Source organism: Panonychus citri, unplaced genomic scaffold (assembly GCF_014898815.1).
Source record: "Panonychus citri isolate SS breed McGregor unplaced genomic scaffold, ASM1489881v1 Contig00028, whole genome shotgun sequence".
NCBI classification, from domain to species: domain Eukaryota; kingdom Metazoa; phylum Arthropoda; class Arachnida; order Trombidiformes; family Tetranychidae; genus Panonychus; species Panonychus citri.
This window is the reverse complement of record NW_026515433.1, coordinates 2,034,975-2,050,831: the sequence shown is the minus strand read 5'-3', so window position 1 is coordinate 2,050,831 and position 15,857 is coordinate 2,034,975. Positions and strand designations below refer to the sequence as shown.

At 32.5% G+C, this 15,857-nt stretch overlaps 6 protein-coding genes across 7 annotated transcripts in view; 3 read left to right on the top strand and 3 right to left on the bottom strand.

Moving 5' to 3' along the window:
* The window catches only part of LOC128397103 (apolipoprotein D-like), an 83,503-nt gene extending 82,415 nt beyond the window's left edge, over positions 1–1,088 (top strand). The window contains exons 2-6 of the mRNA XM_053357782.1: positions 154–300; positions 370–500; positions 562–644; positions 740–835; positions 910–1,088. Coding sequence (XP_053213757.1) covers positions 187–300; positions 370–500; positions 562–644; positions 740–835; positions 910–1,040 — 555 coding nt within the window. The 5' untranslated portion in view covers positions 154–186 and the 3' untranslated portion in view covers positions 1,041–1,088. The remainder of the gene's footprint in view (positions 1–153; positions 301–369; positions 501–561; positions 645–739; positions 836–909) is intronic.
* Positions 1,089–2,730: 1,642 nt separating this feature from the next.
* On the top strand, positions 2,731–3,708 carry LOC128397104 (apolipoprotein D-like). The gene is made up of 5 exons (XM_053357783.1): positions 2,731–2,918; positions 2,988–3,118; positions 3,180–3,262; positions 3,347–3,442; positions 3,530–3,708. Exons 1-5 carry the CDS (start codon positions 2,805–2,807, stop codon positions 3,658–3,660), a joined length of 555 nt encoding a protein of 184 aa, XP_053213758.1. The 5' UTR covers positions 2,731–2,804; the 3' UTR covers positions 3,661–3,708.
* LOC128397096 (nitric oxide synthase-interacting protein homolog) lies at positions 3,642–5,358 on the bottom strand. 2 transcript variants are annotated; one of them, XM_053357775.1, is made up of 5 exons: positions 4,856–5,358; positions 4,413–4,741; positions 4,273–4,313; positions 4,129–4,199; positions 3,642–4,053 (listed from the first exon to the last, which is right to left on the bottom strand). In XM_053357775.1, exons 1-5 carry the CDS (start codon positions 5,029–5,031, stop codon positions 3,876–3,878), a joined length of 795 nt encoding a protein of 264 aa, XP_053213750.1. In that variant the 5' UTR covers positions 5,032–5,358; the 3' UTR covers positions 3,642–3,875. The 2 variants fall into 2 exon arrangements, with proteins under 2 accessions (XP_053213750.1, XP_053213749.1); XM_053357774.1 differs by having other exon boundaries at positions 4,273–4,741; positions 4,856–5,356.
* A 1,675-nt stretch (positions 5,359–7,033) lies between these two features.
* Positions 7,034–8,540, top strand: LOC128397107 (nucleolin-like). Its single transcript, XM_053357786.1, has 2 exons — positions 7,034–7,192; positions 7,548–8,540. Exons 1-2 carry the CDS (start codon positions 7,160–7,162, stop codon positions 7,998–8,000), a joined length of 486 nt encoding a protein of 161 aa, XP_053213761.1. The 5' UTR covers positions 7,034–7,159; the 3' UTR covers positions 8,001–8,540.
* Positions 8,541–9,500: 960 nt separating this feature from the next.
* On the bottom strand, positions 9,501–10,582 carry LOC128397110 (syntaxin-8-like). The gene is made up of 2 exons (XM_053357789.1): positions 10,387–10,582; positions 9,501–10,296 (listed from the first exon to the last, which is right to left on the bottom strand). Exon 2 carries the CDS (start codon positions 10,136–10,138, stop codon positions 9,773–9,775), a length of 366 nt encoding a protein of 121 aa, XP_053213764.1. The 5' UTR covers positions 10,139–10,296; positions 10,387–10,582; the 3' UTR covers positions 9,501–9,772.
* An 820-nt stretch (positions 10,583–11,402) lies between these two features.
* The window catches only part of LOC128397080 (Ca(2+)/calmodulin-responsive adenylate cyclase-like), a 36,709-nt gene continuing 32,254 nt past the window's right edge, over positions 11,403–15,857 (bottom strand). Inside the window, exon 9 of the mRNA XM_053357750.1 lies at positions 11,403–15,801. Coding sequence (XP_053213725.1) covers positions 11,851–15,801 — 3,951 coding nt within the window. The 3' untranslated portion in view covers positions 11,403–11,850. The remainder of the gene's footprint in view (positions 15,802–15,857) is intronic.

The window sequence follows — 15,857 nt, the reverse complement described above, 5'->3', positions numbered from 1 at the left end:
AGTTCTCAATCGGTGATTAGTTGATTTTCCAAGTGGAAATTTAATAACAATCAAGGTAAAACTGAGAACAAGTTTCGATCATATTTAGTTCGTTAATTTATTGTATATAAATGATTGCATTTCGTTGAAAAAACTATCAATCAATTTAAAGTGAAAGTCAATCAGTAGTTAATTAAAGAATTAAAAATGAAAGTTATCGCCGTTGTACTTTTAATTGTCTCTTCAAGTGCTGCCTTTACCATTAAAGGTTCAGGCTGTCCAAGTCCATATCCACCAACAAAAGGATTTGATGTCAACAAGGTAAGTTAATTGTTCACCTTGACTATCCAAATTTACTGATTGTGATTGTGATTCTAATTATCCTTTTAGTATCTTGGTAATTGGTATGAAATTGAACGATCACAAACTCCCCACGAAGATGGAGTAAGATGTAACACTGCTAATTATGTTCTTAATTCAGTTGGTGGAATCAACATTACCAATTCTGGAATCGATAATACGTAAGTCAATTTAATTTTGATCATAATATCATATTGATTAACTAATTTCTCTCTCCATCAGTGGACATGAAACAGCAATCGCCTTAGTCGCTTCCCAAGTTCGAGCTGATATTCCTAATTACTTTTCCGTCATTCTTGCTCCTCGTAAGTACTATGGATTACAATTGATTATCATTTCCATTGTTTGGAACTAGAAAATCAACTGATTTTAATAACTCTTAATTGTTAATTGTAACCAGAATTACCTCCAGCAACTTATTGGATTGTCGATACCGATTATGAAAACTATTCTGCTGTCGCTTGTTGTTACCAAATCACTCAAGATGTTCAAATTTGTAAGTAAATTAATTGATCAAAGTTACTAATAATTAACTTAATTTCTTTTCAAAATGTTTGATCTTTAATTCAGTCCTTGGATATGTTTTGTCTCGAGAGCGAACCATTGATTCCAGTGTAAGAAGTGCATTGGAAAAAACTTTATACGACATTGGAGTTAATCAAATGTATGAAACTGATCAAACTAATTGTGATTCCATGTAATTAACAATCTGAAATAATAATATTCTGAATAAAATTAATAACTATCAATTCATGTATTCTAATAATTATCCGGAAGTTGTTCAATATTACATCGAGTATCGAAATGGTTGAGGATTAACAAGATTGGATTATCGTTCCAATTTCAGTTTAATTGTATGAATTTTTCTATCTCGGTTGAATAAATCAGTCGGTCGCATCCCAACTAATATGATCAGTAATAATTAATTATTTATTATTATTCTTTTTTCTTTCATCCACTCTTTCTTTTGAAGTAATACAAACTTGATTTTAATTACAAAATTCTAACAAGATTTGTAAAATTAATTAATAATTTGCCTTCTTCCTTTGGTTCCTAAGATTATTTAAACCTTTGAAAATTTTAAATTGGTCATTTAATTATTGTAATGTATCGGGTGACCGAAAATGAGTGAGCATCTCACGAACCTTAAGTTTTGGACTCATGTTTCTATACATTTAAGAAAGTAAATTTGACGCTGAGTCCAAAAATGTTCGGCTTTTTTTATAGAACGCACGGTTCTCGAGAAATCGAGTGGCCTGAAAAGCGAACGGTTGACTTTGGACTCAAAATTTTTGGTCAAAAGTTATACTTTTTTACCCTTTATCTTATATACCTAAGCTCATCATTATCTGAAGTAAGGTTATTGAGATCCAACATGGCCGAAATCAACGAAAATTGCTCTTTAACTTTCCCATTATAAATTTCTCATAGAGAAAATCGCGATTTCGGCCTTTTAATAAGAACCACAGTTGCATTTGAGCTTCGAAAATTTTGAAAAAATTACTCATTTATATTTGATCAATGGCGCTTTCAATGACGTTTGAAACTTTATTCTAGGACCTATCATTCTTGAGATGCTCACTTATTTTCGGTCACCCGATAGTTTTTGATCGACGTTGTTTGGATGTTTGGTTTGGTTGTTTGTATAATTTTCTCAAAATTTGAATTTTCTTATTGTAAATCATTTAACCAGAATAATTGCTCCTAGAAAACAAAAGCCAATCAACAAAAGCCCAAGTCGCCATTAACTTTAACATCTAGGACGCAGCGGACTCCGTTGAACGGACGACAACAGCGACGATTGGAAAATCTAAAATCGCATATAATTACATTGAATTATTCCAATGCATTTATGAATATTTTTTAGATGTGCCTACTAGAATAATTAAACGATTTCGAATTTTCAAATAAGAATCTGTTACTTCCTGAGTCCTCACTCGCTCGCCGTTCGTTGAACCATAGATGTTAAAGTTAATGGTGATTTGGATATTTGGATGATTCCAATACTGATCATCTAATGGACGATAAAATTTTAGTTACGCTGAACTGAACAATCGGGTGAAGATGAACCAATCAAAAGACTATAAATAACAGTATTCACAATATCTAAATTTAATGTAATCATAAACAATTAACATTTGTTGTTTCTCTAATCTAATAAATCATCACAATTGTGCTAAGATATTGAATCTGATCAATTATCATTTTTCACTGGAATTGAGTTATCATGGGAGGGAGATTACGATTCAATCGCAATTGGCAATTTGATTAGTTCTTAGTTGTTGATTAGTTGATTTTTCAAGTGGAAATTAATAATATTCAATTTCAAAAATGAGAACAAGTTTCGATCATATTTAGTTCTTCGATTAGTTGTATATAAGCAATTGCATTTCGATGGAAAAAACCACCAACCAATTGACTGTTAATTAGTGAAAGTCAATCAGTAGTTAATTAAAGAATTAAAAATGAAAGTTATCGCCGTTGTACTTTTAATTGTCTCTTCAAGTTTCGCCCTTATAATTAAAGGTCCAGGTTGTCCGAGTCCATACCCACCTAAAAAAGGATTTAAGGTTAACAAGGTAAGTTAATTGTTAACCTTGACTATCCAAATTTACTAATTGTGATTGCGGTTCTAATTATCCTTTTAGTATCTTGGTAATTGGTATGAAATTGAACGATCACAAACTCCCCACGAAGATGGAGTAAGATGTAACACTGCTAATTATGTTCTTAATTCAGTTGGTGGAATCAACATTACCAATTCTGGAATCGATAATACGTAAGTCAATTTAATTGTGATCATAATATCATATTGATTAACTAATTTCTCTCTCCATCAGTGGACATGAAACAGCAACAACTTTAATCGCTACTCAAATTCTGCCAAATATTCCTAATTACTTTGCCGTTTTTCTAGATCCTCGTAAGTACCAATAAATATTTATATTAATATTTTCGTTTAAAAATCAACTCAAATTAATCACTGATAATTGTTAATTGTAATTAGAATTACCTCCAGCATCTTATTGGATTGTCGATACTGATTATGAAAACTATGCTGCTGTCGCTTGTTGTTATCAAATTTCTCAATATGTTCAAGTTTGTAAGTAAATTAATTGATCAAAGTTTCATTAGCTAACAATTAACTTAATTTCTTTTCAAAATCTTTCATCTTTCACAATTAATTCAGTCCTTGGATATGTTTTATCTCGAGAGCGAACCATTGATTCCAGTGTAAGAAGTGCATTGGAAAAAACTTTATACGACATTGGAGTTAATCAAATGTATGAAACTGATCAAACTAATTGTGATTCCATGTAATTAACAATCTGAAATAATAATATTCTGAATAAAATTAATAACTATCAATTCATGTATTCTAATAATTATCCGGAAGTTGTTCAATATTACATCGAGTATTGAAATGGTTGAGGATTAACAAGATTGGATTATCGTTCCAATCTCAGTTTAATTGTTTTGTGTTTTAGGAGATTTTCAAATGATTTACAATTGAGGACGAAATGTTGGTGTACAATCTATGCTTGCATTACGGGCTTTTGGATCTTCGATTCGAGATTATTTGTACTCGAATAACCAGTTCCGCCTCTTTGAAGTGGAATAATATCTTTATCCTTAAGAGGTTTTCCATTGGTTGGATCAATCATATCTTTTCGAATAATTTTCACAATACAATCCATGGTTACAACACTTCCCCTGAAAAAGAAAATCAAACATTAAAATCACCGGTGAAAAATAGAAGACCATAATTGCTATCGACAAGAAACTCACGATGTTCTGAGAACGGCACATGGAACAGAATTACCGAGAACATCTCGAGTTACCGGACATAAATATCGCTCCTGAAAAGAAAAAGATGAGAAAATGAATGATCACAAATTCGAATTGAATTTTCTATTTTCTTAATCATTTTACCTGTTTGGTGATCAGTTGTTCTCGAGTTAAATTAGGGTCAACTGGAATAAATTTAACTGGAATTAGATCCTTGGCTTTCAATGGTTTACCGCTCATTGGACAGGTAATTGTTGTGTCTGGTGGTTTAACTGATTCTTTACCTTCATCTTTGGGTGTTAACGATGGAATCCAAAAGCTTGGTAACTTTTTCTCTAAACCAGCGGCCATATTGGAAACGGATTTCTCTTCTGATGTTCCAGGTTGATTTAAATCTCTTTTAGGATTAGATTTGTTTGGATTGATTAAACCTCTTTCCATGTTGATGAATTTCTCAGCCTTTGTTTGCTCTTCGGCGTCGGCAAGTTCAGCCATTTCCATTTCTTGGCGTTTCCTTTCCTTCTCATATTGTTTCAATTTCCGAGCATTTTCAGCCTTCTTATGGATTATATATTCCAAAATGGCTTCTTTGTCAAATAAATATCCATTTGGGCTGATATAGAAAAGGTAAACAAAGCAAAAAAGGGAAGACAGCAAAAAAATTTCGTAAAATGGTAAGACTTAAAGAAATATCTTGACGATTGAAATTTGGATTTTCAGGCCTTACGTGACAACTGGATTTCGACAGGGTTGTAGTGTCAAACAACAAGCATCGAAATCACCAATTGAGTCCTTAGCTAATCGCTCTCGGATTGTTCCATACCCACTGTTCGCCGTGTCTCTTTGCCGTTCATGGTAAGTGTAACAGGCAGAGGCTGTGTTGTTCCTCGCATGTCGAGTCATCTAATTAACTATAATATGTAGAAAAAGGTCCAAATTAAATAAGAAGAGAAGGCGAATTATCGAGAAAAAAAAGTTCTATTTGATGATATGATCCGTCGGTGATAAAATTCCGACAAATTGTTGATGAATAAGATAGACCAAGATTAAGAATAAAAATGAAGCAGCAACGAGCAACCAAAAGAAAACAATATGATCAGACATTGATGTTATTCTTAATCATTTGCAATCAAACCAAACAAACACACAGATAAACAATTAAATTAATTGAGAAAATTGTAAAAAAGAAGAAAAAACAAAACAATCAAATGAAATCAAAAGAGTCAATTGGATTGAAAATTTTTCTTCAACTTCAGCTGTTTGAATTGCGAGGGAAAAATAACCAAATTCAAATGGAAACAATTAATTTGATTCTAATTGTTGGAGAATGATGAAAGATGAACTAATGAGAAATGTGATTACGATGATTTTTAACATTTGATGTGAACTTTGTGCCAAAAGATTAACAATCGAATCGAGGAAATTTGATCAATAATTTAAAATGAGTTGGAATTTAAAATCGTTACTTAATCGTTTTGAATATTGATCAGGTATTGATTGTTACTTGGTTACAATTAACTGTTTAAGATTATTGGTAAGGTGATTTTCTTTATTGATTTAGATATGATTCTTAAATTGTGTTTACTCTTAATTGTTGTTATGTTTCCGTTCTTCGGGATTCCGGTCATTATTTTCGTTTGTACTGTTCTGGCCTTCGTCCTTTGGCAGTTCACGATTTTCTGTCGGACTGTCCGACTCGTGATTCGAGTGACAAAATTGTTACTTTGGATTATTCTAGTTCCTTGTATTTTAATTTATTCATATAATTGGTGCTTATCCATTTTCTCAGTGAAAAATGACCAAACTGACCAACCAAGTGACCAACAAGAGCTTCTTGATGATATCTTTTTATATGATCTTTAGTGGACTGACAATTAGTTAATTGTATTCACTGATAAAGGAATAAAACAAAAATTTAACTAATCATTTGAATATCAATTTGATCTCGTGTGTGTAAACTAATCCACTTTATCAATTAAGATGGTTAATTAATTGATCTTAAATGTCACAAATATCGACAGTTAATTATTTCTGGTTAATGACAGTGGATTTAATTGATAACAGTAATTAACTAGACATTTATTTTACAGTTTCCATTTTATCAATATAAATTGTCATTCGAGACTCTGAATGGCCATGTAAATAAATCTTTAATTGTAAAGACAATTAACTTTAATTCTGTTGAAATTATTAGACTAATCAATCTATGAAGACAATGTAATTATAATCAACTTTTCCAATCAATTGATTAATCGTTTTGTAATTTACAAAATGATAATAGAATGAGAAACAATATCAAACTAAATTGCAGCTGATTGATTGTTCCAATTGTTAATTGGTTGAAATAAATAAACAACAATTAATTACAAGTCATCAAAGTTGATTAGTTGATTAGTTGATTACTTCACCTGAAAACTCATTGTGAAAACTTACAAAAATGTTCACTACTACAATTGAATTAGTTAATCGTCGTGAATTTTTAGTCTTTCAATATCTTACTAATCTATTAATTAGAATAATTATCAATCAATTGCAATTCGGTTGACAATTAAATAAAAGCTCTCGAAGTGTTTCATTCTGATTGTTCAACTTTTCCCGGTGAATATTTTGAAAGAATCTAAAAGAACCTCAACCAGATGGAGCCACTGAAATCGCGCTTCCCGATTGGTTGGAATGAAAATTGATCGAAAGTATTGTACTCGAAAAATAGTATCGATATTATCGTGCAAGTGAGTGTTACTTGGAATTTACTGATTGAATTAATTATGTGGAGAACATTGGATGGCAATTAAAGGAATCTCAAACCATTGAAATTCTCGAACTGAACTTGTTTCGCTCTCCGTTGAACGAGGTGGAAACATCGAAAGCTCCATCACAAAGTATCGAGTATCGAAGATGGAGTATCGATACTCAAGAGTAAAGTATCTCTGGTTTTCTCAATCTCATTCTGGTTCTTTGGTTATAATTCACAATTGAATTGAATTGTTCTTCATTTGTTTAATTAAATTAAATTTCTAATTCCAACATCATCATGGCTTTGACAAATTCTGTAAAAGGAGACGAGGTAAGTCACAGTTTAATTTAATCAATTGGAATTCTATTTATTCCCTCGATTCGCAAGTTTGACATTTTATTTGTATTCATGCTTCTCTCATTTTCTTTTCCCTCTCTGCCTTTCATTTCTATTTTTTCTATCTTTTCTATGTGTCTCTGTCTTTTTTTTACTGTTCCTCTTACTCGCTCCTATCTCTTCATCTTTCTCGTTCTCTGTGTCTCTCTCTTTCTCTCTCATGGTTATTTTATTCTTTTTTCTTTTTCCCTTTGCCTGTTCTTCATGTTATTTTTTCTTTCATTTTTTATTTTCGCCCGTTGTAATTTGAATTTTTATTCTTGGATATTTTTTGTTATTTCAACAATAGATTGAAAAGCAAGACAATGAGGTTTCTAATGAGAAACCTGTTGATGTGGTAGAACCAGTTCGAAGTCGAACAAGTCAAAGGAAAGCGGCCACTGCTGCTGTTAATGCTATGAAAGAACAAGCTTTAGGCGCAAAGAAGGCTGAAAATGAGGAATATGATGGTAAACCCAAGAGAGGTGGTCGAGGAAAACCAAAAGCAAACAGTGAAAAGAGTAGCGCCAAAACTGAACGAAAAAGAGCTGCGTCAACTGATGATGAAGAAGAAGAAGAACAATCTAAAAGTAAACGAGGTCGACCAAAGGCTAAACCAGCGCCCAAAAAGAAAGCAGCATCAGCCCCAACAGCTCGAAGAGCTGGTAGACCAAGTAAAAAAGCAGCCAAAGAAGACGCGGTAAAAGAGTCAGAGGAAGAAAATAAAGACGATGATAAAGCTCAAGACAAAGAAGATGAATGAGGAGAAGATTAATATTAACTGATTAACTTCATCTTTTCTCAAGTCATAACAAACATCAGCCATTGAAATTTTCATCTCTCATCTTCGGAGCTTTTTTTTCTTTTCTCTTTCAATCCATCTTTTTTAACCCTCAACCTCTTCATTAGAGAAAATCACATTCACCTTATTTCTCATTTTCTTTCGGAAACCAGACTCTTCATACTTTTAACTTATACGTCTCATCAGTGACATGAGAGCCAATTTCGACACTTATCCATTTAATTATCCACATTCTTCTCATGTCTCTTTCTAACTGGATTAACTTGATAATTATCACCAAATTCTGCAGATTTTCCTCATTTCTATTTAAAATTAACCTTAAACAGTACATTCAAAGCCAAACCATCTCACCAAAAGTAGACAACACAACAACATTCAAAATCAAATTGTACCTTTAATTTTTCCCCATTTTCGCCTGTTAATCAAATTGGACCTTTTCTTTCTTGTAAATTATTATCAACCAGTTATAATTACAAAATTAAAAGATCTGGTATCTTCTTACACTTTGACTACTTTCAAATTTAATTAACCCAAACCACTTGACTTTCTCACAAGCAACGATATCTAATAGACAATCAGCTCACAATTAATATCTAATTAGATTATCTGATCAACTTGTTTTCTTATTTTCTTACATTCATCTTATTCGATATCCAGTTAGATATTTTTTAATTGTTCCAAAGAAAAACAGTTAACGATTTAAATCTAATCGAAATCAAATTGGTTCAACTCTTCCAATGGCAAAAGTTTTCCAACTTTTCTCGGCATCGAATCAGAATTGGCTTGAGATTTTCGAGAAATTATTTTAATTGTTTTTTCTCTATTGATTGAGTTGGAAATTGGTGTTAGACTTAATTGTAAATGAGAACAGGATCAAAAAGAGATTAACAAACTGAATTAAAGATTTTTGATCAATTCTCGATTCTCTAATTTGATTAGTAACATATCACCGATCTCATTTAACAAGTTGTTAATTAGGATCTTTCATCATTCTAGGAAGACCATAATTAATTAACGGAAGTGATGGAATATTGTTTATCCCAATTCCAGGCTTATTATTGATTCGTCCCGATCGACTTTCGTTGTTAATCTCATTTCGATCATCATTCTCATCATCACTCGAAGCATTTTGTTTACGTATCTTATTGGTTCGAGTTAAAAGTAAATTGTCATCTTGATCATCTTTGTGATCACCTAACAGATCATATCGATAGTGGTTATGACGTTCGGGTTTCGAATGTCAAAATGAAGCTATTGGCCATTAAATGAATGATTCTGCTGAGAAATTAGAAATATTATCTGAATGTAATCAGAAACTCTCAACTAACAATTCAGTTGTGGAATAATAATTAAAAGATGTGTTATAATTATCGCACACATGATAGAATTTTGATTAGAATTAACAAAAATCATGTAGAATAATTTGTAGCGGTAATTTGACGGAAGACAGAAAATTGAAACTTTTTGAGGTTATAATCATGTGTTTATAGTGATTGAATAACGGAACATGATTACAGTTAGAAATTAGTCAATAAAAATTAAGGTCTAGAGTCTCAAACAGTTGATCAGAATTGGAAAACACTGAATGAAGTAAAAAAATGATTGGATTATGATGATTTTCTTGACTTGGATGGTCGCATTGATTTGAATATAATTTACCGAAAATAAACTCTTTGATAGAAAGTAACGAAAAGACTTGATTAGTGAGGAGAAAAGGATCAATTTGGTAAAAATTAGAGACAAGAGATAACAATTATGGCGATAAGAAGAAGGACAATTATGACCCAATAACAGCATGTATCCGATTTACGAGATATCTTGGCGATGTTACGAGTATTCCGAACCAATCGTACATTAGTATCTTCCATGGCATCGGTAATATCATCAAGAATTTCATTGTGAACATCGATTTCAGTTGCAATTCCTGCTGCCATAGACTTTTGTCTAGAAATTATATCGGCCAAAGTGTCCAATCCTTTGTCCTGTTCCCGAATGGCCTGTCTTTGAATAGAAACATAATCATCAACCGATGAACTGGCCGTAGCTTCAACGTCATCGAGCCAATTATTCGTTGAACCTCCAGGTCTATTCCAGGCCATTTTAACTTATCGCGTTTATATTTGAATACAAAACACAAAGACCAAAAAAAAAGTGATCAGCTGATCTTTAACAACTTCAACAACAGATACTTTGATTACTCCAAAACTGTCAGTATGGGAGACAATTCAACACCATGCAAAGCATTTCAATTATTCACCTATCAACACAAATTGGATATAAATTGATAAGAATTAATCATAACAATTAAAGGTAGAAAAAAATTTCTGACAAAGACAAAAAAACTCACCTAATGTCACATAAACAAACCTCTTTATCAACCACAATTGTTACAAACAGTTATGAGACTTTATTGTTACTCGTATTAAGAAACTTTGATTAATATAAAATGTCCATTAACAAATAAAAATTAATCAAAATAAGAGCAAAGAAATGATTAAGAAATTGATTAAAAAAATTCTCAAAGTAAAAAGTAAACAAAAGTGATCGATTTGATCAGATAATCTCAGACAGAGAAGAAGAAAGAGAAAAGGTAAGGGAAATTATTTCTCTTTCGCATTTGTTGGCGCGAAATTCATTCAGCCCGAAGCGCTTGATTGTCTCACAATTAACGATATCTATTCAGTTTTATTGTCATTCTGGTAATGAATCGTAAATTTTTGTTACAATCATTTGATTAAACAAACAGAAATATTAATCAACTTGAGTTTTATTATCGTTATGATTTGGTGAATACTTTTGCAATTGTGATGGTTGACCATTTAATTGATCATATTTCAGTTGATTAAAATGACCATCATTGTCTGGATCGTAATCATAAGTAAATTGTTAAGATACATTTCGCCCCTTGGGACAATTTTCTTAATTATTACAATCAAAGAGTAATTGCTCCTTACTCTTTGTTACAATTATCATTAATGTAATGAGAAACTTTTGTAATTGAGTTAATTATCCTTCTCATTTCTTTCGGTGCTAAGTTCAAAAGTCGAAAGCTATAATTGATCCTCGCTCTATCGTTGTCGATACTCATTTTGCAACTGGTACTTCATCCCCGTAGAGGCCTAACTGAGGTCTTGGGCAATCTTTTCGAGCTCTCGATTCCCGTCACAAATTTTCAAACCTTCACGAACGATAATCACGGCATTAGCTTATCGAACATTTAATTACATCTGAATACTAATTCTATTAGATTTCGTTTCTAAAAAGTCAATCGAATGAAAATTTGTGTCATAATTTTGACGCGCAGATTTGAACCACGAATCTAATCTGAGTCAAGATTATGTTCAATCATGGAAAACGAGTCAATTAGGTTTCAATTTACCTTTAGGCAATTTATTAATTGTGTATGTTTATTCAGTCTTATTGATGTTCAGGCAATGATTCACAAATTGTTGTTGCAATCATTTGATTAAACAGTTTTTGTTACATTTGTTTGTTATGCTAATTGTTTGAGTTTTTTTTTCTTGCAAACAAAAAGGTTTTGGAATAAAAAAATTGATTGATGAGAATCAAATGACAATGACAATTATAAATATAATGATTTAAACTATCGTTTGAGATGAAGTTATAATGATGATTAGAATGAATTTGTTTTAGACCTTAGATTTCCGTTAAGCTAATTGTTAAATTACTTCAACTTGATTGGCACATTGATGAACATTTCTTGGTGAGTATGATGATAAATCACAATTTTGGTGATTAAAAGGGAAGATGATGATCAAGTGATTCTGTACAAAGTATTAATATGATCAACTTAATCAACTTGAGTTTTATTATCGTTATGATTTGGTGAATACTTTTGCTCCTCCAGTTGTGATGGTTGACCATTTAATTTACCATATTCCAGTTGATTAAAATGATCATCATTATCTGGGTCATAATTGTTCATCAGTAAATTATTACAATTAGCTGTTGTATTTGATTCTGAAAGACAGTTGAGTAAATTATTTGCTCTATTATCGTTACTAATTGCAACCAATTGCTTATTTAATTGAGGTCCATCTCCTAATTGTCCACCAAGAGATGATTGATTTGCATACGGTAAATTGTTATCATTAAAATAATTAATCTCGAAATCACTTGAAGCCTCACAATCATAAACATCTCGGTGATTTAACATTGGACTAGGAATCACGATACAATTATGTTGATCTGGTTCTTGTTGTTGGAGTTGTTGTTGATTGTTTTCCGAATCAGATTGATAATTATTTTCAAAACATTGATCACATTCATTGAAAATCCTTGAACTTGCTCGTGAAGATAAACTTGTATCATCAATGTCACCTTCATTTCCAGCATCATTACAAACTGAATTAGCGTCACTCATGATTCCAGGGCCATCATTAATTACCGGAAGTGATGGAATATTGTTTATCCCAATTCCAGGCTTATTATTGATTCGTCCCAATCGACGTCCATTGTTAATCTCATTTCGATCATCATTCTCATCATCAGCATCACTCGCTGCTTCAGCATTTTGTTTACGTATCTCATTGGTTCGAGTTAAAAGTAAATTGTCAACTTGTCGTAAATGATTATCATCATCTTCATCATCTCCTTCACATTCATCTCCAAGATCAATATTACAATTAACGTTCGCCCTATTTTCTGATTCGTCAACATCAAGTCCTGGCTCATCATCTGGAGCTTCATCTTCATCAATTTCACCACTTTCGTTATCACTAACGACATTTTCTCCTTGAGTCTTCTCCTCATCATCAACATCAAATTCAGTCTCTTGATGGGCATCAAGGGCAGAAGTAAATTCAGAATCTAATAATTCCAATTCTGATTCTTTGGTAGTTAAATTTGATGTTCGAGAGGCTGTATTATCATCTTCATTGCCAAGTGTCCGGTCACTTCTTGAATTTGAATTATCATCTTCCTGGTATTGATGATTAACCATAAATCGATAAGCCAATGGTTTTCTTATCTTCGGACTCGAATCAAGATTAATTAGCTCACTTTGATACGAATTACTTGTCGTTGAGATGTCATTAAGATCCTCGATTGAAAATTGTTTTTTAACAGCTCCTGATTCCATTAATTTTGGTGAGTTAACTGGAGAGTTGATTAAACTATCAACATTGAATGATTTACCCTTTTCTCCAATATAATTAACAGAATAAAGTGATTTCTCTGGCATATGATGAGTTAAATGTTCAAATAAATCAGGTTTAATCATTTGGGCAACAATTTGTGAATGTCCGTCAGGTTGATTAGTAAATCCAACAGCTCCAGATTCAGATAAATTGTAATCATCATCACCATCCTCTTTATTATTATATTCAGGTGAATGATGGTCAATTAATGGACTTAAATCTCTAGCATTATGATGAGATTTTGATGAACTTGGCTCATCAAAATAATCAAATGAATGCATCTTTGGACGATTTGATTTAACACTATTATCAAAATGGTTACTAGCGATCGGCTTATTGGTACTTTTGAAATCAGGTAAAGATCCTTTTCGTAACTTAGATGAGTTTCGTAATTGATAATTGGAGCCTTCGGAATTGACCTTAGAAATTGGATTTGGTTTAGCATAACCGATATTATTATCTAATCCATATTCATCTGACTCTAAATCATTTTCCTCATTGTCGGTATCGGTAACGGTATCGTTAGGGTTCATCTCGTGGCTCGAATATTTTTTCCCCAGCAAAGGTGCTAGTCCATCTTTCTTATCGTTTTTCCATAGACTGGACACTCCACCGACTGCAGTTCCAGTTCGACGATTGTCTGATCTTTTATTAGCTTTCGATCGACGTCTACCACTATTTGTATTTAATTCTTTTGATGGTCGAGATGATTTAGAATCATGAAGAGAACCAGTAAAATCAAGTGAATTTCTCGGATGATGATTTGATTGTTGATGATGATGATTATGATGATAATGGTTTGGGTGTTGTTGGGAATGCTGTTGATGATGACGAGAATGACTTGATACAAGAAACGAAGGGTCAGTTTGACATGAAGAATCCATCCTAGGTTTAGAATTGAAAGAAATTGATTGAGATGGATTACAATCAATTGAATATGAAGATTCGTCTCGAGTTAATCTTCCAGTTTCATCATCTTCGTAATCATAATCATCTACATCTATTTCCTCTCCTTCATGAGCATTGATTTCTTGCCGATTAACATCATTGGGATAAACCCATTTCAAGTTACTCGAATCATTAGAAAGGCGATTATTGGAAGGATTTACATCTTCTTCATCGCTACAATTAGTAGTACAATGTTCAGAATCATCTGGATTATCACCTCGATTAAATAAACTTGAAGAAGGAGATGAAGAGGGAGATAATGAAGTCTCAGATGAAGATGAGGAAGATGATATCTGATAAAATGAAGATCCATCACCGGAAGATGGACGAGCAAAAGGTTTATGGTTGTGTAATGACAATTCATTTGGCATGTTAATTATTGTCACATCGGGTTTTTCACCCTGAAGACGATTTGGATTAAGTAAATTAAGTTCTGTTAAGTCAAATGAGTCCCCATAGGTTTGATTGTGAATTGTTGTTGTGTTAAGTTTTCTGGCCGATTGGGAAGATGAACCATTTGATGATGGATGATGATGATTAGAAGATGTGGTTGGAACATTTTTCGAAGACGATGGTCCAATATCAATAGAGTGTCTTTGTTGATTTTCCCACAAATTTGGGTGAGTTTTGAGCATTGGAGATGAAGTTTCAGATGAAATCATATCACTTTTAGGAGATTCTTCAATTGTGGGTGGAAGATTAGGTAAAGGCCTTTTAAATAGACTGAGATTAGCCTTGGTTCGGTTAATTAGTTCTTGATTAAGATTCGCTATAGCGGCAAATTGTAGAGAATCAATTTCATCCATGGACGATGTAGATGCACCTTGTAGCTGTTGTTGACTTTGTTTCCTTGAATTAGAGTTGCTATTATTTTCAATTGAGTATTTTCCTGATTGTCCACCGGGTAACAACATTTTCGCTTGAGTATTAACATCATTATTTCCTTGTTGTTGATCATCTGAACCCCCGGTTCCGACCAGTGGACGTGGACCATTGGATTGATTTATTGATTCATGTCCATTGAATCCATGTCGCCCTGATTTAATTGCTCTGGACATTGAACCATTTTCACTAGTCTCTCGTCCACTACTTGAATTATTATTGTTATTATTATTATTGGTACCCGAACCATTTTCATTATCAAAATTAGACACCTGAGGAAGGTAATTGGCTCGACCATTGTAACCAAATCGTTGACGGTCAATCAAAAAGTATGTGGTCATTTCGCCTTTTCCTTTAACATTAACAGTTCCACGACATTGAAAGGTGTAAGGATAATCTTTAAGTAACATGTAAACATCCTCAGTACATTGAGTGTGATTAGGTAAACTTGTTGAATCCATACGACTTGCGACATTAACTGTATTACCCCAAATATCATATTGAGGTTTTCGAGCTCCAATAACACCGGCCACAACTGGGCCAACATTGAGACCCACTCGAAGCATAAAATTATTATATGAGTTTTCATTAATATCCTTAAGTTTATCTTTCATGTCGAAAACAACATCAACTAATAGGCTCATGTATTCAGCGGCAATCGCATCATCTTTATCAGGTATTCGGTGTTCAGGTATCAGACCAACGGCGGCCATATAAGTAGAACCAACAGTTTTAATCTTGTCAATACTTCGATAAGAATCTTTTTTCAATATCTAAATCGAAAGCAGAGAGAAAAAAAATCGAGGATAGGAAATTCAATTAGTTTTAT

Coding starts and splice junctions, on each gene's coding strand:
- LOC128397104 (XM_053357783.1), top strand. CDS start 2,805: ATGAAAGTTATCGCCGTTGTACTTTTAATTGTCTCTTCAAGTTTCGCC. Junction 3,263..3,346: donor TGCCGTTTTTCTAGATCCTC/GTAAGTACCAAT, acceptor AATTGTAATTAG/AATTACCTCCAGCATCTTAT. Junction 3,443..3,529: donor TTCTCAATATGTTCAAGTTT/GTAAGTAAATTA, acceptor CAATTAATTCAG/TCCTTGGATATGTTTTATCT.
- LOC128397096 (XM_053357774.1), bottom strand. CDS start 5,031: ATGACTCGACATGCGAGGAACAACACAGCCTCTGCCTGTTACACTTAC. Junction 4,742..4,855: donor TGTCGAAATCCAGTTGTCAC/GTAAGGCCTGAA, acceptor TTTCTATATCAG/CCCAAATGGATATTTATTTG. Junction 4,054..4,128: donor TGTGCCGTTCTCAGAACATC/GTGAGTTTCTTG, acceptor TTTCTTTTTCAG/GGGAAGTGTTGTAACCATGG.
- LOC128397107 (XM_053357786.1), top strand. CDS start 7,160: ATGGCTTTGACAAATTCTGTAAAAGGAGACGAG. Junction 7,193..7,547: donor ATTCTGTAAAAGGAGACGAG/GTAAGTCACAGT, acceptor TTTCAACAATAG/ATTGAAAAGCAAGACAATGA.
- LOC128397110 (XM_053357789.1), bottom strand. CDS start 10,138: ATGGCCTGGAATAGACCTGGAGGTTCAACGAATAATTGGCTCGATGAC.